This window comes from Bos mutus, chromosome 3, assembly GCF_027580195.1.
Source record: "Bos mutus isolate GX-2022 chromosome 3, NWIPB_WYAK_1.1, whole genome shotgun sequence".
Lineage (NCBI taxonomy): Eukaryota > Metazoa > Chordata > Mammalia > Artiodactyla > Bovidae > Bos > Bos mutus.
The window spans coordinates 104,518,245-104,542,110 of record NC_091619.1 but is presented as its reverse complement, the minus strand read 5'-3'; the positions used below and the strand labels follow the sequence as shown (position 1 = coordinate 104,542,110).

Here is a 23,866-nt window from a genome sequence, read left to right as displayed (position 1 = left end):
TTGGGAAGATCCCCTGGAGAAGGAAATGGCAACCCACTCCAGTGCTCTTGCCTAAAAAATTCCATGGACAGAGGAGCCTGGTGGGCTACAGTCCATGGGGTCACAAAGAGTCGGACACGACTGAGTGACTTCACACTCACACTCACACATGGTAGGTTTATGTATAACTTTTTAAGAAACTGCCAGACTGTCTTCCAAAGTGGCTGCTCCATTTTACATTCCCACTAGCACAATTGTGTGGCCTCCTGTTTCTCCACATCCTTGTCATTATCATTGTCTGTCTTTTGGTGATAGCCATCACAGAGAGTGTGAACTGTATCGCCTTGTGGTTTTAGTTTTCAGGAAAATATATTTTTTAACTGAATTCCATAAACATTTACTGAGGTCCAGCTATGAGCAAGGTCTTAGGTAGAGTCTGTGGGAGATTCAAAATTAAACTAGGTACAGAATCTCTCCAGTTTGACTGCATAATTCAAAGGAGTGTACCATGAATTAACTTGATAGAGGTTTAAAGAATCAGGAAGGTATGGGAAAGGACGATGGAACACAGTCTGTACTCAATAACTGGCAGCAATTATTGGTAGTAGCCTATTATAATTATTAGTGAAACTTATAACTTTATGGACTTTTGACCTAGCCTGCTGTACTCTGCTGTTACTGATTTTACTGAAAGATATAAACAGGTTTGCCCTAGTCTGTCTGCTGACGCATACTGGCTACCTGCTTTTCTCTGTTCACTATTTCAGCATAGCTGAATTTTGTCTTCTTATGGAGAGAAGTTATGCTGCCAGAGTATTTTCCCAGATGCAACTAATTACTTTTCTTTGCTGTTCTTGAAGGCTTGGCATTTGCCTATCAATTAGCTAAGTGTTTAGAAGTGTGGGGAAAGATTCCCTGCTTACAAAGCTTTTGGTTAACTGATAAAGGACCATATAGAACCTCCATGTAGAGGTCTTGCTGTAGATAGAAAGTGATGTATCTCTTGCTAGTTATCTATCATTGTGATTTTCTAGTCTTTAATTGTTGAGCTAACTGTTCTGTGCTAGCTATTCTCATCAAGAGTGCGTGGTATATAAAGCCAAATAGAAACGCAGAGAAGAACTATCAAATGTTAGGGGATCAGTAAAATAGTCATTCAAAAAACTAGATCATGGCATCCTATCCCATCACTTACGGGCAAACAGATGGGGGAAAAATGGGAACAGTGACAGACTTTATTTTCTTGGGCTCCAAAATCACTGCAGACGATGACTGCAACCATGAAATTGAAAGACGCTTGCTCCTTGGAAGAAAAGCAGAGACATCGCTTTGCCAACAAAGGCCCATATAATCAAAGCTGTGGTTTTTCCAGTAGTCATGTATGGATGTGAGAGTTGGACTATAAAGAAACCTGAACACTGAAGAATTGATGCTTTCGAACTGCAGTGCTGGAGAAGACTCTTGAGAGTCCCTTAGACAGCAAGGAGAGCAAATCAGTCAATCCTAAAGGAAATCAAGCCTGAATATTCATTGGAAGGACTGGTACTGAAGCTAAAGCGCCAATATTTTGGCCACCTGATGCAAAGAGCTAACTCATTGGAAGAGACCCTGATGCTGGGAAAGATTAAGGGCACGAGGAGAAGGGGATGACAGAGAATGAGATGGTTGGATGGCATCACTGACCTGATGAACATGAGTTTGAGCAAACTCCCGGTTATAGTGAAGGACAGGGAAGCCTGGCATACTGCAGTCCTTGGGGTTGCAAAAAGTCAGACGTGACTGAACGACAAGAAAAAATAGTCATTATAGCCAATCTCTGTTATTGGTGTTAATGAAATAGATTAATGATGGAGATACATAGGTGCTGGTTGTCATTTCGAGGGAGTATGCAATTGAAGGAGAGGCTGATTCCAGAGTAGAAATTTGCTACTGCTGATGGGACTGGTAACTTTTTAGAGATTAATGATTTCCATTTTAACACCTACTAAAAAGATACACACTAAATGGGAAATAAATGGTTGACGTTTAAAAAAATTTTAATTTGAGTTTTTAATTAATGAAAATTTTAATTACCCAGAGAAGTACAGAAAAGTATATAACAGATCTTTATGTGTATAGTCACCTTCAGAATTAAACAGATATTAATAGTTTATATTTGCTTCAGATTTTTTTCCTTTCTCTTTAAAAAAAGAACATTTCAGATACAGAAATTTTCTTGTTCCTTCATCCCCCAGGTAAATACTGTCCTGAAGTTGAAGTGTATCATTCTTGTATATGCTTTTGTACTTTTATGACAGATGAATGCCTTTTTTTTTTTTTAATATCAGACACATCGTATCTTCTATATATCCTGTTTTCTGTTTTTTTTTTAACCATGTTTTTGGGGTCTGACTGTGTTGATAAAGGAGGACCTGATTTGCTTATTTTAACTAGTTTACATTGTCTATTATTTGAGTGAAGGCCCCTGCAGCTGTGTAACACAGCTATTATTATTTGCAGTAAATTATGTATTTGTATGAAGGAGACATTCATTGCTGCAGTAAACATCTGTCCTTATGCATATGGGAAAGTGAGTTTTGTGGCTAGATACCTGTTGTATACTTTTTCTGTACACTTCTTGTTTTGCCAGTAACTCTCAGAAGCCCGCTGTGACTCACAGGGCTGTGTGACACCTACTGCTGTCTAATGTGATTGGTTGTTTTCTGGATCCCTGCCCTAGGACCCAAGCTTAAATATGAAGGGATTTCATCTCTTGTTTTCTTCTTTGCCTTGATTAGAGTAGGCATTCAATAAATGCTCATTAAATGAATGGATATTGTATGAAGTTGATCTTCTCAAAGCTGTGGGGTAGGTAGATCAGATGGCTAGACTATGATGTCTGTTTTCCTGTGTCCATTGTTCCAAGGAGGAAGTTGAAACACAGAGACCAACTGACTCTTTGAGGTTACATATGCAGATACTAATAGTAGAATTTCTTGTCTCTTGGTTTTGTCCAAGCCTATTTTGCAGTACCTGTTAGGATTTATGGTTTTCCTAGAAGATAAGTTCTTGAAAAATCAGAATCTGACAAAATTAGCTTTCCAACTTTCAAGTGTTTATTAAATACTAGTGTATGTTTAGCACTTGGAAATTTTAAAAGTCTGGGAGGTCAGGTCAAGAGTGGTCTTAGCCAGGCAGATTCAGGGTTTACATTTTTTTATTCTTTATGACACTTAGTGCTTGGCATATAGATGAGGCATTTTTTCTTATTTGTGGAATGAATGAATGAGCTGTGGAGTCTTTCATGCCCCCTGTCTCTATAGGAGACCCATGGGCAGTAAACAGTTATCTAGTAAAAGCCATAGGAGAAGACGTGAAAAACAGCAGGACATCAGAAGCCTGCTTTCCCCGAAGGCAGCCGTGCGTGTGCTAAGAGCTCAGGTTTGATGAGAGGATGGTCCAGGGGGCCGTCCTTGTGCTCAGAGATAACTTACTCGGGGCAATAGGGGAGGCAGAGGCCACGTGGAGAAAAGCAAGCACCTGAACTTTGGACCTTGGAACACAGCTATTTTCCTCAGAGCCTCATCAAGAAAAAGAGCATATCAGGGCCCAGGCGGTGGTGGGGTGCCTCATACCTCTGAGCTTCAGTAATAAATGGGGAGAACAGGGATTTACTATAGGCCAGGCATGGAGCCACGCACTTTATAGACAGCATCCCATGAACCCTCTCTTAACCCCATTAAGTGGGTGGTAGTGTCCACCTTTTACCCGTAAGGAGACTGAATCATTTAGCCAGTTACTTAGCTACTAAACCTGCCTGCTAATGCAAGAGAAGTAAGAGATGCTGGTTTGATCCCTGGGTTGGGAACATCCCCTAGAGAAGGAAATGGCAACCCACTCCAGTATTCATGCCTGGAGAACCCCATGGACAGAGGAGCCTGGCAGGCTACAGTCCATGGGGTCACAAAGAGTCGGACAGGACTGAAGCGACTTACCACTACCTTGCTGAACTCTCCGCTCCTTTCCTAGACCAATTTTCCTCTGGAGTAGAAGGAAATGAAAGCCTGATTTGTCCAACATGTTCAGAAGTTCAAGGAGGAAAAGGCTCCTAGAAGTCATCTGTTCGACTTAACCTGCAGTAGCAGTCACAGCCAGAGGCCATTTCTTGCCCCAAGTTGATCGTTTTTAGGAATTGGGTTTGCTTTTATTTCAGGAACAGAACAAGACCCAGAAGAACAAGACTATTCAGAACAAGGCCCAGTTTCCCCCTCAGTCAGTCTCTTCCATCAGGAAGCTTCCATAAGCCTCTTATCCTTCTCCATCAGAGGACAGACAGAATGAAAACCACAATCACAGAAAACTGACCATTCTGATCACATGGACCACAGCCTTGCCTAACTCAATGAAACTATGAGCAATGCCGTGTAGGGCCAACCAAGACGGACGGGTCATGGTGGAGAGTTCTGACAAAATGTGGTCCCCTGGAGAAGGGAATGGCAAATCACTTCAGTATTCTTGCCTTGAGAACCCCTGAACAGTATGAAAAGGCAAAAAGATAGGACACTGAAAGATGAACTCCCCAGGGTGGTAGGTGCCCAGTATGCTACTGCAGATCAGTGGAGAAATAACCAGAAGGAATGAAGAGATGGAGTCAAAGCAAAAACAACACCCAGTTGTGGATGTGACTGGTGATGGAAGCAAAGTCCGATGCTATAAAGAGCAATATTGCATAGGAACCTGGAATGTCAGGTCCATGAATCAAGGCAAATTGAAAGTAGTCAAACAGGAGATGGCAAGAGTTAACATTGACGATTTAGGAATCAGTGAACTAAAATGGACTTGAATAGGTGAATTCAACTCAGATGACCATTATATCTACTACTGTGGGCAAGAATCCCTTAGAAGAAATGAAGTAGCTATCATAGTCAACAAATGAGTCTGAAATGCAGTATTTGGATGCAATCTCAAAAACGACAGAATGATCTCTGTTTGTTTCCAAGGCAAACCATCCAATATCACAATAATCCAAGTCTATGCACCGACCAGTAACGCTGAAGAAGCTGAAGTTGAATGGTTCTATGAAGACCTACAAGACCTTCTAGAACTAACACCCAAAAAAGATGTCCTTTTCATTATAGGGGACTGGAATGCAAAAGTGGAAGTCAAGAAATACCTGGAATAACAGGCAAATTTGGCCTTGGAGTACAGAATGAGGCAGGGCAAAGGCTAGTAGAGTTTTGCCAAGGGAACCCACTGGTCATAGCAAGTACCCTCTTCTAGTAACACAAGAGAAGACTCTACACATGGACATCACCAGATGGTCAATACCAAAATCAGACTGATTATGTTCTTTGCAGCCAAAGACGGAGAAGCTCTATACAGTCAGCAAAAACACAACTGGGAGCTGACTGTGGCTCAGATCACGAACTCCTTATTGCCAAATTCAGACTTAAGTTGCAGAAAGTAGGGAAAACCACTAGACCATTCAGGTATGACCTAAATCACATCCCTTACCGTTATACAGTGAGAGTGACAAATAGATTCAAGGGATTAGATCTGATAGAGTGCCTGAAGAACCGTGGATGGAGGTTCGTGACACTGTGCAGGAGACAGGGATCAAGACCATCCCCAAGAAAAAGAAATGTAAAAAGGTAAAATGGTTGTCTGAGGAGGCCTTACAAATGGCTGTGAAAAGAAGAGAAGTGAAAGGCAAAGGAGAAAAGGAAACATATACCCATTTGAATGCAGAGTTCTAAAGAATAGCAAGGAGAGATAAGAAAGCCTTCCTCAGTGATCAATGCAAAGAAATAGAGGAAAACAATAGAATGGGAAAGACTAGAGATCTCTTCAAGAAAATTAGAGATACCAAGGGAACATTTCATGCAAAGATGGGCTCAATAAAGGACAGAAATGTTACGAACCTAACAGAAGCAGAAGATATTAAAAAGAGGTAGGAAGAATACACAGAAGAGATATACAAAAAAGATCTTCACGACCCAGATAATCACGATGGTGTGATCACTCACCTAGAGCCGGACATCCTGGAATGTGAAGTCAAGTGGGCCTTAGGAAGCATCACTATGAACAAAGGTAGTGGAGGTGATGGAATTCCAGTTGAGCTATTTCAAATCCTGAAAGATGATGCTGTGAAAGTGCTGCACTCAATATGCCAGCAAATCAGGAAAACTCAGCAGTGGCCACAGGACAGGAAAAGGTCAGTTTTCATTCCAATCTAATGAAATGAAACGCCAATGAATGCTCAAATTACCGCACAATTGCACTCATCTCACACGCTAGCAAAGTAATGGTCAAAATTCTCCAAGCCAGGCTTCAACAGTATGTGAACCGTGAACTTCCAGATGTTCAAGCTGGATTTAGAAAAGTCAAATTGCCAACATCCGTTGGATCGTCGAAGAAGTGAGAGAGTTCCAGAAAAACATCTACTTCTGTTTTATTGACTGTGCCAAAGCCTTTGACTGTGTGGATCACAAGAAACTGGAAAATTCTTAAAGAGATGGGAATACCAGACTACCTGACCTGCCTCCTGAGAAATCTGTCTGCAGGTCTAGAAGCAACAGTTAGAACTGGACATGGAACAACAGACTGGTTCCAAATAGGGAAAGGAGTACGTCAAGGCTGTATATTGTCACCCTGCTTATTTAACTTCTGTGCAGAGTACATCATGAGAAGTACTGGACTGGATGAAGCACAAGCTGCATTCAAGGTTGCTGGGAGAAATATCAGTAACCTCAGATATGCAGATGCCACCACACTTATGGCGGAAAGCAAAGAAGAACTAAAGAGGCTGTTGATGAAAGTAAAAGAGGAGAGTGAAAAAGTTGGCTTCAGTTCAGTTCAGTTGCTCAGTTGTGTCCGACTCTTTGCGACCCCATGAATCACAGCACGCCAGGCCTCCCTGTCCATCACCAACCCCCGGAGTTCACTCAGACTCACGTCCATCGAGTCAGTGATGCCATTGGCTTAAAACTTAACATTCAGAAAACTAAGATCATGGCATCTGGTCCCATCGCTTCCTGGCAAATAGATGAGGAAACACTGGAAACAGTGACAGACTTTATTGTTTCGGGCTCCTAAATCACTGCAGATGGTGACTGAAGCCATGAAATTAGAAGACGCTTACTCCTTGGAAGAAAAGTTATGACCAACCTAAACAGCATATTAAAAGGCAGAGACTTTACCAACAAAGGTCCGTCTAGTCAAGGCTATGATTTTTCCAGTAGTCATATGTGGATGTGAGAGTTGGACTATAAAGAAAGCTGAGCACCGAAGGATTGATGCTTTTGTACTGTGGTGTGGGAAGACTTTGAGAGTCCCTTGGAGTGCAAGGAGATCCAACCAGTCCATCCTAATGGAAATTAGACCTGAATATTCATTGGAAGGACTGATGATGAAGCTGAAACTCCAATACTTTGGCCACCTGATGCGAAGAACTGACTCATTTGAAAAGACCCTCATGCTGGCAAAGATTGAGGGCAGGAGGAGAAAGGGACGACAGAGGAAGAGGTGGTTGGATGGCATCGCTGCCTTAATGGACATGAGTTTGAGTATACTCCTGGAGTTAGTGATGGATAGGGAGGCCTGGCGTGCTGCAGGCCATGGTGTCGCAGAGTTGGACCTGACTGACTGTACTGTACTGTACTGAACAGGAACAAAATTTAAGCTTGGGCCTTGGGGTGTGCATCTGTGAAGTCCCTTAGTTCCAGCACTCTTCATTGGAGGAGTGAAGGTCTGGTGCCTGCCTGGAGGGTTATATTGTTATGTCAGAGTTTTTGCTGATTAGGTGATTTCCTGGAGTCTGACTGAGTTTCTCTCCCCTGCTAACCTCCTGGTCCTATTTCTTGCTGTGGTTTATCATGGTCATAAGATGATTCGCAGTCAGCCTTGGGAAAGGCCTAGGGGAGAAGGGAGAAAGAATACCTCCCGCAGAGGTCAGGCACTCTGGCATGAATCCGGTGTCAAGCACGGTGTAGGAGCTGTGACTTCAGGGCTTCTCATGCTTTCCTTCGTGATGGGCATTTTTCAGGTCTCCAGGAGAGGTGGGTAGGCTTACTTAGAGCCAGGCCAGCTATTTCTCTCTGCAGAATGGTCTGGATCCTACTGGTATAGAATAAATAACTTCAACTGGGAGAAAACACGTGTAGCCTCTATCCTTCCACTCCATTTGGAGCCCTTTGGACTGTGCTGTTATCTCATCTGTCACATGTATACTTAAAAAAAAAAAAAAAAAGGCGGGCAAAGCCCACTGGCACAACAGGGTAGTTTTTGAATCCAACTTTTCAGGCCTTTAATTCAGACTTCCTGCCCTGCTGCAATTTGAGTAAAAACCATCTGGGCCTCATTTTAGCAACTTCCTCTCTCACTCCCAAATAGCAAGAGTTATCTTTTCATTTGAGTTCTTGGTTTTTGTGAGTCTAGTTGCCAATTCAAAACAGTGGAGTATCTAACTGTTTTACTTAACTGGATACAGACTTGCATCCCCGCTGCAAGTAGAAAACAATGTAACTCGGGGTTCAAGTTCAAAGTCTTCAACAGGCGTCCATGTTCTGACTGTAGCCCTGTGTAAATAAATCCATTTTCTTTGAGCCTTAGTTTCTGTACCTATAAAGTGTAAAATGATAGTTTTGACTTCATTTGGTTACTGTGGGAATTGAATGAGGTAATCCATGGCTTAGCACAGGGCGTGGTACATGACAAAATGCTAAAACTGCATTAGCTGTCCGCAGCAGCAGTAATCACTGTTGAACGGTCATGTCAAGTATTGTTCAGCAGAAACACTGCTTCTCTGTTGTGTTTGTAAGTGGTATCCTTTTTACCCAACATCCTTAATACTGTACTCAAAACTGATTTCTGATTGTTCCCTCTGTGTGTCATCGGCCAGCAGAATTAACAGATGTCTGTCAAAATTTCTTTCTCTCTGAAAAGAAGGGAAAGAAATGCTGCAAAAGTCTAGATCTTTAAAGCGTGTGTTTCTTTTTGTAACCATGAAGATTAGGCTCTGGTTTCCAGGTAATCATTTTATTGTTTCTTGACCTGAAAAATTTGAGAATATGTTAATCCTGTTAGATATTTGCTTTTGGACATGTCAGTGCAGCTGTTGAAATCTAGCTCCCTTCACAGTTTGGGGGCCATAGTCCTCGGCCCTGGTTCTTCCCGGCCCTGGTTCCTCTCGGCCCTTCCCTTCCTGGTTGGTACCAGCAGCTGGTTCGCTTTCCCCCTTTCTCCTCCTCCTTCTCCCAGGGCTTCTCTTCTTTCCCCCTCCCTTTTCCATTTACTCTTACATTCCCTCCCTCCTTCCCGCCCTCCCTAATTCCTCTCCTCCCCTGGTTTCTAGCTCCTTTTTGCTTTCTGTTTGTGTTTCTGAGGGCCGTGCTCCAATTACCTCATATTTGGAGAGAGGAAGCTGTAGCCAATCCGGTTTCTGTCTGCTTTTAGGTCAAGTGATTTCTGAACTGCAGTGAGATGCTTTGAATTTGTCTTGTTGCAGCTCTGAGCCTGTAAGATGGCTGTCTGAATCGGCAGCGGCTGGAAGAGACAGAGAGAGAGGCGGGGAGGGAGGCAGGAAGAATTGGAGGGGTTGCCGGCGTAGTGCATGTTTTTAAATGTACATCTAATCCGATGAAGCCGAGGTTGGGATTTCTCTGGGATCCCAGGACTGGCTTAGCTGCGTTTTTGCAGAGATTAGGAGAGGAAAGCAATGGGAAATTCGCTGGGCTGCGTTAAGGAGCCGAAAGATTCAATAGCCGTTCCCGAGAAGGCTCCCATATCTCCTAAGAAAAGGGTTCGGTTCAAAAGGAAGTGGAAGGGGAAGAAAACCCCTACTCCAGCAGCACCCCGTGAGGAAGAACCCTTGCAGGGAACTGGAGCCCTCGAAGAGACCGGAACCCTGAGGAAGTTAACAGTGAGTCTCCAGAAGGGGGAAGGAGTGGGAGGGGCCGAGCCACCACCACCCCCGAACGTGTTGCTGCCCAGGGACTTGGCCCCCAGCTCAGGGGTGGGAGCCCAGGGCATGATCGTTCAGGTGAAGGAGAGGTTCCAGGGGGAGATCCAGACCGCTCAGCTTTTGTTGGAGAATGAGTCATCAGTTGCCGGAGGGGTCTGGGATTCCCTGGAAGAGGGGACGACTGTCATCGCTCACCTGCTCGATAACCCGGCAGAAAGGAACTGCGAGAAGTCAGTGAGCCAACTGGTGGAATTTCCGAGGACAGCCTCCTGCAGCAGCAGGGCCGTGCTGCTGCCTTTGCACAGGGGGACTGCAGTGGAGAAAGGAGCCGCTCTGCTAGGAATCAGGAGCAGCGCTTCCCCCAGGACAGACCACCCCGCCGACACAGACAGTCTTTCTGCCGGCTGGAGTGTTGGCGGAGGAACCAAGGGCATCTTAAGTGCCCCTCAGACAGGTCCCTGGACTGTGGAACATTCCGCTCCTTCATCACTGCCAGACCAGCCGAGAGGCCAGAGCCGCACAGAGCCTGCCCGTGCGGGTCGAGTGCCCCCCCAGGTGCCCAGACTGCCTACTTCTCAGAGTGACATATCCATCAGCGGCCCGACTCTGAGCATCTTGCCATCCTCCTCCGGCTATGGCAGCGACGGGCCCCACTTACGTGGAATCCAGCCTAAAGACCCGGAGCCTGAAAAGAGCTCCACGTCCTTCTCAGAAGAGGATGGCACCCTTTCTTTGGAGGCAAGCCACGCCCCCTCATGGGGTCTAGAGTTGACGGGTGGGCATGCTTAAGGGATAGTCAAGCGGCGGTTTGCATTACTGGCCTCAAACTTACAGAAGTGGAGCGCGGCGAGCAGTGAGGAGCGCGATGCTGCTTCTTACACTTTACCTGTCAGTCGGATACCGGGAGTTAGCCACTGCTACGCTCGGCAAGCAGAATCTATTTCAGGTCTGCCCCTTGATGCTTGAAACCAGCTTCTTGTCTCTGGGGACTCCCTGACTCTGGGTAATCATGCCGCATAATTGCTCCAGCTATCTGGTGGGGTTATCTCTCAAGGTGCAGGGCTAGGTAATACTTCACTCTCAGCAGGTCTGTTTTATCAGCTTCCCTGCTGTAGGAAGTTGTAGTGTACAGCAAGGTGACAGGGAGGCTGGCTGACTCTTTGAAGTGAGGTGGAAGGGGTCAGGGGGAGGCCCTGTCTTCGGTGTGAGTGTGACTGCTCTTCTCCCTGGAGAATGGTGTCCTTCCTGGAGCTGATGTAATCTTTCCCCCGAGGGGACGCTGCTAATGACAACACCCATTCCCGAGGTGGAGCGGCTAGTCCTCCACTGGTTCCTAATTCCAGCACTGGAGGAGAGGGACATAGATTTATCTGGAGATTAGTCCAGAGCTTGAGGGGCCAGGTAGGGAGGGTTAGAGCAGTCTGAAGGTTCAAGGCTAAAAACAGTCTGTTTTCAGATCAGACTTGTTTATGTCCCTAACATGTTTTTGTTTGTGAGATACGTATTCAGACATAAGTGGAGGTGGTGGTAGTGATAAGTGGTGGGTGCTGTGAATGTTTTTAGGAGTCAAGGAGCAGGTGAGAATTTAAGAACTCTGAACACAGAGAGGAGGGAAAACCCCAGGTGGTACAGGGTTTGGTCTGGCACATATGAGGTGAACATGTAGGTGGCTGAAGTTATAATCATTGGTGACTGAAGAACTTTTGTTGGCATATCAGTCTCTGCAGCAGAAGAAAAAAACTTTAGGGGCCAGAGGTAGAAGATGGAGCAGGGCATTTTCCATGTAGGGCTGTGGTCAGCTGCCCAGGTGCCTCCAGAGCAGACAGGGTCCCACCTGCTGCTGCCCTGCTTCTCACCAACAGCAGGACGCTGGGGAGAGATGCAAATTTAAGGTGACCTGTGATGAAAATGCCTGTTTGGGTAATGAATTTACCCCATGGATAGGCCCATTCCAGTGCCCTTTATTATTATAGAGTTTGGACAGTTGGAGGAAACAGTTGGAGAACAGTTGGAGGAAAAAATGGTCATTGAAAAATATTTATTACGTGGTTGGGCAAGGGGCATCCTTGGGCTTTTCATATAAAAATGTGTGTGTGTATGTGTATTAAGGTGGGGAGGGAGGCAGTGAGGCTGCTGGGGTGGGGTGTATCTGAGTTTCATTGGATAAGACGAAACGTCAAAGTCAGCTTTTACCTTGGTACAAGAACGGATGTAGAGTAATTGCGGCAGAACCAGTGGCTGAATGGATCACTCTTTTGATATTCCTGAAGTTGTGGAGGCATCGTGATGATTTAGGATACATGCTTAGAATTAAGAGTGAGGTTTTTAGAAAGTTTGGAATATAAAATGTGAAGGAGCTCACATTTAGTGGAAGTCAATTCAAGATAATGTCCCATATGTGACTGTGGTACTTTTGGAGCAGGAAGGCTCTGGACAACTCTGTGAGGAGCCTCCAAGAAGAGATTGGTAGAAGAAACCTCTGGACCATGGTCTATAGTTTGACCAAATCAACAGCAGTGTGATTCTTGGGCTGTTCAGTATGAGAATCGTACTGGTGTGTGGTGCTTTCTGGGCAGTCAAGCTCTACATCCTGTCCCAGCTTCCCTGAGAGCAGACATGACCAGACTACACAGTTAGGGCCTAGGAAGAAAAACTAGGTGACCTCGAGTCAGCTTAGAAGTCTGACATGTCTTTGAGGTTCTGTGTCCATCTGGTGATGCAGGGACCACAGACTGTATGACCATCCTGTATGACAGATAAGAAGTAACTTCTCAAGATAAGTGTCCCTTATCCCTTAAGGATGAAGGTCCTTAAGTTCACAGGGGCCTGAAACCCTCCTTGGTCTCTGAAGGTCTTATCTTCAGGGAGCTGCGCCCTGCCTGGTAGGCTGCTCACAAGGCCTGGGGACAGCGACAGCCAGAGAGGCAGGGGAGCATGTTCTGACACTGAAGATCTCCTGGGAAATGCGGGTTGAGCCTCAGGGCGAGAGCATCTGACTGGAATGTGAGGGCCCTGGGAGGACGCAGGGGTCAGGAGAGCAGCCGCTGCTGGTCACACACCAGCTCCTTCCTAAAGAGGGAACAGCAGGCACTCCAACAGAGTTGATTTTTTGTTTGTTGGTTGGTTCTTGTTTTGTTTTGTCTTTAACATGTCAGGGTGGGAAACAGCAAACTTTTCGCTCCGGAGTGGTGTCTGCCCTTGACATAACTCAGGCCACATTGCCTCTCCCGTTGATGCCCCAGGGCATGGTGATGGGAGGGGCCAGACTGTGCCGGCACAGAAACTTGGCAGCGGGTTTGTTTCTTTTCAGGACGGAGAGAAATGGGAACTGATTCTGATTCCTGCTGAGTGCCGGCTTTGGGTAATAGAAGACAAATGGTCTGCTTTTCTGTTCACCTGGTAGAGCTGATTCTTCTCTTGACAGGAAACAGTTAACAACGGAAATACGATGACAGCAGCCAGGGGACAAAAATGGTTTTCAGAATGATAAGTAGACTTGGATTTGGAGCTGGGTGGGAGCGAGTTAACAGCAGTTGTACTTTGATGTCAGACAAAGGCCTTCGCTGGTCCAATCCATCTCTCAGGATTCCCTGCTCCCAGCTGCCATCGATAGCTGTAATACCTGGCTTAATGGAACAAGGAAAATTGTTGAAAATCCCTTTCTTTTCTCTCTTGGCTCCACCGCCAGTCTCCTGGCCATGGTTAGTGGATTCTGTCGAATGAAGAATTTGGCCGAATACCATTGCCCTTGCCACAAACCCTTAGATTTCGGGTGAATAGTCAGAAAACACTGGGACTAGACATGATGAGAAAGAAATCAGTTGGTATATTATTTTCTGGGCTACGCCTTTTCAGTTATAAGTATCCTTTTCACATCTCTCCTCTTTAATTATAGAGAAAGTTGTTTTTACTAATACTGGCTTTGTATTACAAGAAAAAAGCAAAATTAACCACATGATACTATTGGAGGAATGTAGCAGTTAAAGTTACAGTTAGGCCTTTATTTAAGAAAGGAATTTTTTTCTTTTAAAAAGTTTTATTTAATTAAAAATACTACCAAAGAATAATTATTTTTCAGGTATTACAATGGTGTTGTGGCTATGTTAAAAAAAAAGAATCTTTAGAGACACATACTGAAGTGTTTTTAGAGGAAATGAGAGTGTGGAATTTGCTTTATGATAATAGGGGAGGAGTGAAGTGGGTGGAGTGTAGATGAAGCAAGATTAGCTATGAGTTGATATGGTTGGAACTGGGTGATTGGTACATAGGAATTTACAGTATCATTCTTTTTTATATATATTTGGTATTTTCCAATTCAAATGGAACATTTTTTTCTGAGTTTTGATTTTTTTTTTTACTGTTCTTTTCACTAATTTATTTTATTTTGGAAAATTATTTTTGTCAAATTATGTTATTTATATTAACATGTAATGAGTTTATTATCTTTTTTAAAAAAAAATACCATCCCACACACCTCTGGGAATCACCAGTTTCTTCTCTGTATCTATAAACCTTTTTTCTTTTTTTAAAGCTTTCCATGTGTAAGGAAGATTATACAGTATTGTCTTTGTCTGATTTATTTCACTTAGTGTAATACCCTTGAGATCCAATGATGTTGTTGCAAATGATAGGATTTCATTCTTTTTAATGGCTGAGTGATATTCCATTGAGTATATCTGCCACAATTCCTTTATCTGTTCATCCATTGATGGACATTTCAGTTGTTTCCAAATCTTAGTTATTGTAAATAAAGCTGCAGTGAAGGTCCATATATTTTTTCAAGTTAGTATTTTCATTTTCTTTGGATAAGTACCAGAAGTGATGTTGAGCATCTTTTGATATACCTGTTGACCATCTGTGTGACTTCTTTGGAAAAAATGTGTATTCTGATCTGCCCATTTTTAAATGGGATTGCTTATGTTTTTGCTGTTGAGTTGTGTAAATTCTTTATGTATTTTGGATGTTAACTTCTTATCAGATGTATGATTAGCAAATATTTCCTCCCATTCAGTGGGTTGCCTTTTCATTTTGTTGGTGGTTTCCTTTGCTGTGTAGAAGCTTTTCGTGTGTCTGTTGTTGATGTTTTCTGTGTGTTGTTGATTTGCTTTTGGCATCAGATTAAATACATGATTGCCCAAATCTACGTCAAGGAGCTTGCTGCTTAGTTTCTTTCTTTCCTTTTTTTTTTTTTTTAAACTTCTTATTTTGTATTGGGGTATAGCCGACGAGCAATGTTGTGATAGTTTCAGGTGGACAGGGAAGGGACTCGACTATATGTGTACAGGTATCCATTCTCCCCCAAACTCCCCTGACATGCATTCTGTCACATAGTATTGAGCAGAGCTGCATGTGCCATACAGTAGGTCCTTGTTGGTTATCCATTTTAAATAGTAGCAGAGTAAACATGCGGAGAAGGCAATGGCACCCCACTCCAGTACTCTTGCCTGGAAAATCCCATGGACGGAGGAACCTGGTAGGCTGCAGTCCATGGAGTCGCTAAGAGTCGAACACGACTGAGCTACTTCACTTTCACTTTTCACTTTCATGCATTGGAGAAGGAAATGGCAACCCACTCCAGTGTTCTTGCCTGGAGAATCCCAGGGACAGGGGAGCCTGGTGGGCTGCCATCTATGGGGTTGCACAGAGTCGGACACGACTGAAGTGACTTAGCAGTAGCAGTAGCAGAGTAAACATGTCCATCCCAAACTGCCTAACTATTCCTTCCCACAAGCAACCTTAAGTTTGTTCTGAGTCTCTGTTTTGTAAATTCATCTGTACCATTTCTTTTTAGATTCCACATATAAGGATGACCTTCTCTGTTCCAATGTTTTCTTCTAGGAGTTTTATGATTTTAGGTCTTATGGTCAAGTCTTTAATCCACTTTGAGTTAATTTGGAGATATGGTGTAAGATAATGGTTGAATTTTATTCTTTGGTGTGTGGCTGTCATTTTCCCAACACCGTTTATTGAAGAGACTCTCCTTTAACCATTGTGCATTTTTGGCTCCTTTTTTTGTAAATTAATTGACTGCATATGCATGGATTTGTTTCTGGGTTTTATCTTCTGTTTCATTTATCTATGTGTCTATTTTTATGCCAAATACCATACTGTTTTAATTATTACATCTTTGTAATTTTGTTGGAAATTGGGGAGCATGATGCCTCCAGCTTTGTTCTTTTCTCCAGATTGCTTTGGTTAATCAGTGTGTGTGTGTGTGTGTATTTCCATACACATTTTAGGATTATTTGTTCTAATTGAAAAATGCCATTGGAATTTTTATAGAGATTGTTTTGAATTTGTAAGTTGCTTTGAGTAGTATGGACATTCTAACTATTGATTCTTCCAGTCTGTGAGCACAGAATTTCTTTCCATTTATTTGTGTTGAAATTTATTTCATTTATGTCTTACAGTTTTCAATATACAGGTCTTTCACCTTCTTGGTTGAATTTATTCCTAGATATTTTATTCTTTTTGATGCAGTTGTAAATGGGATTGTTTTCTTAATTCTCTTTCTGATTGTTACTAGTGTATAAAAATGCAACAGATTTTTGTATATTGATTTTGTATTCTGCAAATTACTGAATTTGTTTATTCCAATAGTTTTTTGATGTCTTTAGGAATCCTTAGGGTTTTCTATATATAATATTCCTGTCATCTGCAAATTGTGGTACTTTTATGTCTTCCTTTCCAATTTGGATGCCTTTTCTTTCTTTTCCTTGCCTAATAGCTCTGGCTAGGACTTTTAGCATTATGCTGAATAAAGCGGTGAGAGTAGACATCCTTGTCTTGTTCCTGATCTTATAGGAAGGGCTTTCATCTTTTCATCATTGAGTATAATGTTAGCTCTGGCTAACATTATAGTGAAATACCTTTCCTCTATACCTGCTTTGTTGAGAATTTTTATCATAAATGTTGTTGAATTTTGTCAAGTGATTTTTATGCATCTGTTGAGATGATATGACTTTTGTTCTTACTTTTGTTTGTGTGTGGTATATAACATTGACTGATTTATGGATGTTGAACTAGCCTTGCATACCTGGAATAAATCATACTTGATCATGGTATGTGATCCTTTTAATGTATTGTTGAATTTGGTTTGCTAATATTATTTTGAGGATTTTTGGATCTCTGTTCGTCAGGGATGTTAGCCTGTAATTTTCTTTTCTTGTGTTGTTTTTGTCTGGTTTTGTTAGCAAGGTAATGCTGGCCTCATAAAATGAGTTTAGAAGAGTTCCCGCCTCTTCTATTTTTGAAAGAAATTTAAGAAGTATTGGTGTTAATTCTTCTTTGAATGTTTGATAGAGTCTATCATTGAAGCTGTCCTGGACTTTTGTTTGTTGAGAGATTTTTGATTACTGATGGATTCTCCTTAATATTAATCAGTCTGTTCAGATTTTTCATTTCATCTTAATTAAGTCTTGCTGCTGCTGCCGCTGCTGCTAAGTTGCTTCAGTCGTGTCCGACTCTGTGCGACCCCATAGACGGGAGCCCACCAGGCTCTGCCATCCCTGGGATTCTCCAGGCAAGAACACTGGAGTGGGTTGCCATTTCCTTCTCCATCAGTCTTGTTAGGTTGTATATTTCTAGGAATTCATCCATATTTTCTAGATTGTCCAACTTGTTGGTGTATAATTTTTCATAGTAGTCTCTCATAATCCTTTGTATTTCTATGGCATCAGTTGTAATATCTTCTCTTTCATTTCTGATTTTATTTGTGTACTCTGTTTTTCTTGGTGAGTCTAGCTGAAGGCTTGCCAATTTTATTAACCTTTTCAAAGAACCATCTCTTAGTTTTGTTATTCTTCTCTACTGTTAGGAAAAATAATGGAGGAATTATTATACAGTACATGGAGCTTCCCTGGTGGCTCAGCTGGTAAAGAACCTGCCTGCCAATGCAGGAGATGCAAGAGATGTGGGTTCAATCCCTGGGTCTGGAAAATCCCCTGGAGAAGGAAATGACAACCTACTCCAGTATTCTTGCCTGAAAAATTCCATGGATAGAGAAGCCTGGTAGGCTACACTCCATGGGGTTGCAAAGCATTGGACACGACTGAGCACGCATGCGTGCACACACACACACACACACACACACACACACACACATTATGTAGTGCATATGCTGAAAAAAGATTAATGTCCAGAATATTTGAAGTGTAGTGTAAGTGAGGTGGTTAAGAGTATGGAGCCAGGTTGGCTGAGTTTGAATTCTAGCTCTACTACTTACTAGCAGTGTACCTCGGGGCAAGTTACTGAATATCTCTGTGGCACAATTTCCTTATTTGTAAACTGAGGATAAGAATAGTATATACTTTTCAGGGTTGTTGTGAGAATTGTAAGAGTTAATGCAAGTAAAACACAATGAAAGTGAAAGTGTTAGTTACTCAGTCATCAGTTATTGATGTTATTTAAATAATGTGTATAAATAAACAAGAAAAATGTAAACATGCTAGTAGAAAAAACAGGGGAAACCCAGGAATAAGAATTCACAAAAAGAAGAAGAAGAAAAACCCCAAATGCCTCATACACAGGATTCTTTCTCACTAGTATTCAAAGATATAAAACTCAAAATAACAACAGAATGCTATTTTATACCCATGAGACTGGCAGAAAATAAAAAGCTTGAAAATGCATAGTGTAGGCAAAGATGCAGAATGATGGAAAAAACACTTTACACCCTTGTTGATAGAAGTATAAATTGCTGTTGTTATTTGGACAGTAGTTTGGTGATATTTAGGAGAATTTGAAAATGCCCATATTCTGTGATCTAGGATTTCCATTCTAATAATATTCCCTGAAAAGTCTTCCATGACTCTGAATTTGAATATCGAAAGGAGAGCTCCCGTGATCTTTACCTAATTCTCTTGTTGGTAATAAACACAGCTGCCATAAGATCGCCCTAGCGAGGCATTTGTAATGAATTACTACCTGTACCCTCACCTGTTTCTTGAATGAAACGTTTTCAAAGTCTGATGCCTTCACTGTAGTGGGATGAAGTCAGCTAGAAACTTCAAGACACATGAATCAAGTATTATTATTAGCTCATTACATCTAGTTCATTCCCTGAGACTTACATAGACTTAAAAGTTCACATTCCTCAGCCTGGTATTCCAACCCCTCCATAATCTGTCTAATCTTCTCTCCTACATCAATTCCCAAGTAGAACTTTCATGTCTTAACAGGTCGACCTCTTAACCGTCTACCACTATTCCTGTTCCAGCTTCTAATCTTTGTTTGTATCCACTTTCTACATAGAATTCTTTTCTTCTTTTTTTGTTTGTTTGTTTGTTTCTATAACATCCTTCAAGGATGCTTTTAAATCACACTTCTTTAAGAAGTATTTTTATCACTCTGAAGTGAAGTGAAAGTCACTCAGTCGTGTCCCACTCTTTGCAACCCCATGGTCTATACAGTCCATGGAATTCTCCAGGCCAGAATACTGGAGTGGGTTGCCATTTCCTTCTTCAGTACTCTAGCCCATACTAATTAATTATGCTGAGATCCTCTATTGAATATTACTATTTACTATACATTTTTAAAGAAATATTTATTTATTTGCTGGGTCTTAGTGCAGCACATGTGGAGAAGGAAATGGCAACCCACTCACTCCAGTATTCTTGCCTGGAGAATCCCAGGGACAGAGGAGCCTGGCAGGCTACAGTCCATGGATCACAAAGAGTTGGACATGACTGAAGAGACTTAGCATGTACACAGGCATTACGGCACGTGGGATCTTCGTTATTCATTGCAGCATACAGGATCTTTAGATATAGCACGTGGACTCTTAGTTGCAGCATCTGGGATCTAGTTCCCTGACCAGGGACTGAACCCAGGTCCCCTACATTGGGAGTGTGGCGTTTTAACCACTGACCACCAGGGAAGTCCCTATTTACTATATTATTGTTCCTCTTTTGGGGCCTTGCTGCTGCTGCTGCTAAGTCACTTCAGTCGTGTCCGACTCTGTGCGACCCCACAGACGGCAGCCCACCAGGCTCCCCTGTCCCAGGGACTCTCCAGGCAAAAACACTGGAGTGGGTTGCCATTTCCTTCTCCAATGCATGAAAGTGAAAAGTAAAAGTGAAGTTGCTCAGTCATGTCCGACCCTTAGCGTCCCCATGGACCCTTAGCGTCCAGGCGCCTCCATCCATGGGATTTTCCGGGCAAGAGTACTGGAGTGGGGTGCCATTGCCTTCTCCGTTTTGGGGCCTTAAATTATGTGAAACTCTTTCCTGTGATTTTACCACAAATGCCTAAATACAAGGTAAAGTTTTTTCCTTCAAAAATTAGCCTTCAAAAAAAGAGGGGGGCGGATTCTCTTTGTATTGGATTTTTTAAAATAAAGTCTTTCTTGTTATTGGGCTTCTAGTGAAATTATAGTCAGTTCATGAAAAAGGATTAATGAATCTGCTAATTCATTGGATACCAGTTTTTGTAGAGATCAACTAACAAAACTGATTCAACAAAAAGAGTAACTGAGGAAATTCTCTGGCAGTCCAGTGATTAGGACTCTGTGCTTCCAATCAGGAGGCCTGGTTTTGATCCCTGGTTGGGAAACTAAGATCTTGCAAGCCACATGGCCACAGAGAAGAAAAGAGTAACCGAAAATCTAAGAAAGTTTAGCTATTGTTCTTAAACACTAAGTTTAAGTGTTGAATGTAGCAATTGTATGTGTTTAATCATATTTTTAAAAACTTTATTTTTTAAAATTAAAAGCATTTTTTTTAGCCATGCTGCATAGCCCATGGGATCTTAGTTCCCCAATCAGGGATCAAATAGCACCTCCTGCAGTGGGAGTATGGAATCTTACCCACTGGACCATGAGGGACGTCCTGAAAACTTGCAAAACATCACCCACATCACTTATAAAAGAACACACACAAGCAAGTGATCACATTATGGAAATCATAAATAGCAATAGAATGAATGGGGAAAACCAGTGTTACACAAATGGACCCTTGTGGCTAGGGATGAAATGTATAAGGACAGCGTGGGCTCAGGCAAGTGCCGCTGTGTCTCGGAAATCTTAGAAAGGAATGTAGATGATGTTTTCTTGAAAATGCACCCTAATAGTAGCTTTATTATTTTTTGAAGTACCTTTATGTATGAAAAAGACTGTGTAAGGATGCCTGTGAAGACTCTGAATAACATGATTTTATGAAATGTAAAGGCAAAAATAAGCATGGATACTAAATGCATTAGAAATGCTGCTCATTTTTAAACCTGAAGTGTAGTTGGTTTACATTGTGTTGGTTTCTGGTATATAGTGAAGTGACTCATATATATCTTCTTTTTTTACTTTCTTTTCCATTATGGTTTATTACAAAATATTAAATATAGTTCCCTATGTTATGTGGTAGAACCTTGTTTGTCTATTTTATATATAGTTGCTTGTATCTGCTAATCCCAAGCTCCTAATTTATCCCCTCCTTCCGCTTTGATAACTGTAAGTTTGTTTCCTATGTCTGTGAATCTGTTTCTGTTTTGTAAATAAGCGGATTATTTTAAATATGAGTATATGTGTAAATAAGTTTCTAAAGTTTATGTATTCATGGGGCCACAGAGCTTTCCTTTCTCCAGTTCTCTCTTCCATCTGTCTCTTGTCATTTGGGGAGATTTGGGACTGCCTACTGTTTGGAGTAGGCTTATTTTAGCCAGAGATATGGCATGTCTCAACTGAGTTCTGTCAGAGCAAGCATGTCTGGTTTTCAGTTTCCCCTTTTTCATCTGGCTAACTTCTACTCAGATCTTAAATTTCAGCGAAGATGTTGTCTTGTCGCCTCTGTCAAGCTCCTTGGTGCTGCTGGTTTGCGTTACTTGCTTAGCTCTGTCACAGCATTGATCTCTCGGCTTGTCGTCGTCTTCCCTACTAAATTGTTTGAGCTTGAGGCCCAAGGTTGTGCTTTTGTCTTGAGATACCAAGAACTTGAACACAGCTCCTAGGACATAATCTTTGCTCAAGAAGTCACAGCAGAATGAGTACATGGCGTTTGACTTTTTTTGTTCTTCTCCCTCCTCCTGACGTATGGTGTCTGCCATAGTGTGAAGCACAGATGAGACGCTGTTCAGTAAATTCTTGTTGATTTGCGTGTGTGTTAGTCTCTCAGTCATGTCCAGCTCTTTGCAACCCCATGGACTGTAGCACGCCAGGCTTCTCTGTCCATGGAATTTTCCAGGTAAGGAAACTGGAAAGGGTTGCCATTTCCTTCTCCAGGGGATCTTCATGACCCAGGGATCAAACCCAGGTCTCCCACATTGCAGGCAGATTCTTTACTGTCTTGTTAGGAGCATATTCAGTTGCTAGACATGCTTCAGAGAAGGAATTAATCAAGGTCTGGGAAGTGTGTGTTGAAAGAGAATTCAGGTAGATGAGCTTAGTCTCTGAGGTGGTCACGAGACTGTCCCCTTTTCCCAAATGGTTCCTTTTAAACATCCAGATGAAGGAGAAAGCTCCCTGGCTCTGAAGCTAGAATTCTCCATTTGGGAGATGAAGGTAAAAGCTTCTACATAGCTCAGAGGACAGCACTGCAATCACATGTAATACGTGAAGAGATGGACAAAAGCCAAATTTAATCACTGAGATGATTATGATGATAATCCCATTTTTCTCATCCAGCTCACAATCTAGGAAGGCCCTAATCCAAACAGGGTATTTTTCCTTTCCCTGAGGGATCTAAACATTTCCCTGTCTCATTATAGCTGTGTGGAAAATCTGAAGTACAGCTGTTCATTGAACTGTTTCCAATACAATATACAAAGATAGTGTGATTGGCAGGCAGGAGATGCCATCAGAGATACTGACTGTGATATTGTGAATATACAGTATCAGTTGACTAACTGGAATTGCTTTTTAGGGTCAAGAACCCAGATACTCACATTTCATTTTGCTTATTCAAATTCTGTCCCTTTTCATATCAACAAATCTATTTCCTGTTCCCAGCAATATTTTGCTTTGATGTGTGTGTGAAACACTACAGTGGAATAACTGGGCTATGCCAGGAATGCTGTGGAGGGGCACTGGCAGGGAAATGGCACTGCTGAGAGGCTGTTTACACTGGGCTCTCAGGATGATGGCTTGGGCAACATAATCCGTTATTGGGTCCTTAGTTTGTTTGATGATACACTATACATTATTTGCTAAGTAAGTTTGCTGTCAAAAAAGTAATGTGTCTCATGATTCTAAGTAGGTCTTATCCCCAAATATATTTTATTTGTTTATTTTTATTGTTTATTACTGGGCTTCCCTGATGGCTCAGACGGTAAAGAATCTGCCTGCAATGCAGGAAACCCAGGTTCGATTCCTGGGACAGAAAGATCCCCTGGAGAAGGATATGGCAACCCACTCTGGTATTCTTACCCAGAGAAAGCCCATGGGCAGAGGAGCCTGGCTGGCTACAGTCCGTGGCATCTCAAAGAGCTGGACATGACTGAGTGACTCATATACACATTGTTTATTAACCAAATGATTATTAATTAAAACACTTTAATTGTCCATTATATGATTAGCACAACACTAGGTGCAGTGGGTGATAATACGGAACAGCCCCGATCACTGAGTCTCAGATCTGGAAGTTATTTCTTCCACAGTATCCAGGCTTCTGCTGGGACATATTCTGTGTTGAGGGAGCTCTCCTTCCTAGCGGCTGCTGTGATTTTCAGTCGTTCTGATAGTTCAGATGTAGTATCTGCACCTCGGGAAGCCTGCTTTCAGGGAGATATTAGATAATGTGCTGTGCTTAGTCGCTCAGTCGTGTCTGACTCTTTGAGACCCCATGGACTGTAGCCCACCAGGCTCCTCTGTCCATGGGGATTCTCGAGACAAGGATATTGGAATGGGTTACCATGTCCTCCTCCAGGGGATCCACCCAACCCAGGGATTGAACCCAGGTCTCCCGCATTGCAGATGGTTTCTTTATCAGCTGAGCTACCAGGGAAGTGTATATTAGATAATAA

General features: G+C 42.4%; 1 protein-coding gene across 18 annotated transcripts in view; it reads left to right on the top strand.

The window, feature by feature from the left end:
• The window catches only part of MACF1 (microtubule actin crosslinking factor 1), a 337,029-nt gene that overhangs the window by 150,009 nt on the left and 163,154 nt on the right, over positions 1-23,866 (top strand). For 2 of the 18 annotated variants that reach the window (XM_070368362.1, XM_070368360.1), the window contains exon 1: positions 9,620-10,657. The exons of 9 other annotated variants lie outside the window; for them this stretch is intronic. In XM_070368362.1, the coding sequence (XP_070224463.1) occupies positions 9,674-10,657 (984 nt within the window). In that variant the 5' untranslated portion in view covers positions 9,620-9,673. Of the gene's footprint in view, positions 1-9,617; positions 10,658-23,866 lie in introns of those variants that run through there. 7 more of the 18 variants (XM_070368361.1, XM_070368364.1, XM_070368363.1 and 4 more) reach the window with 7 other exon arrangements.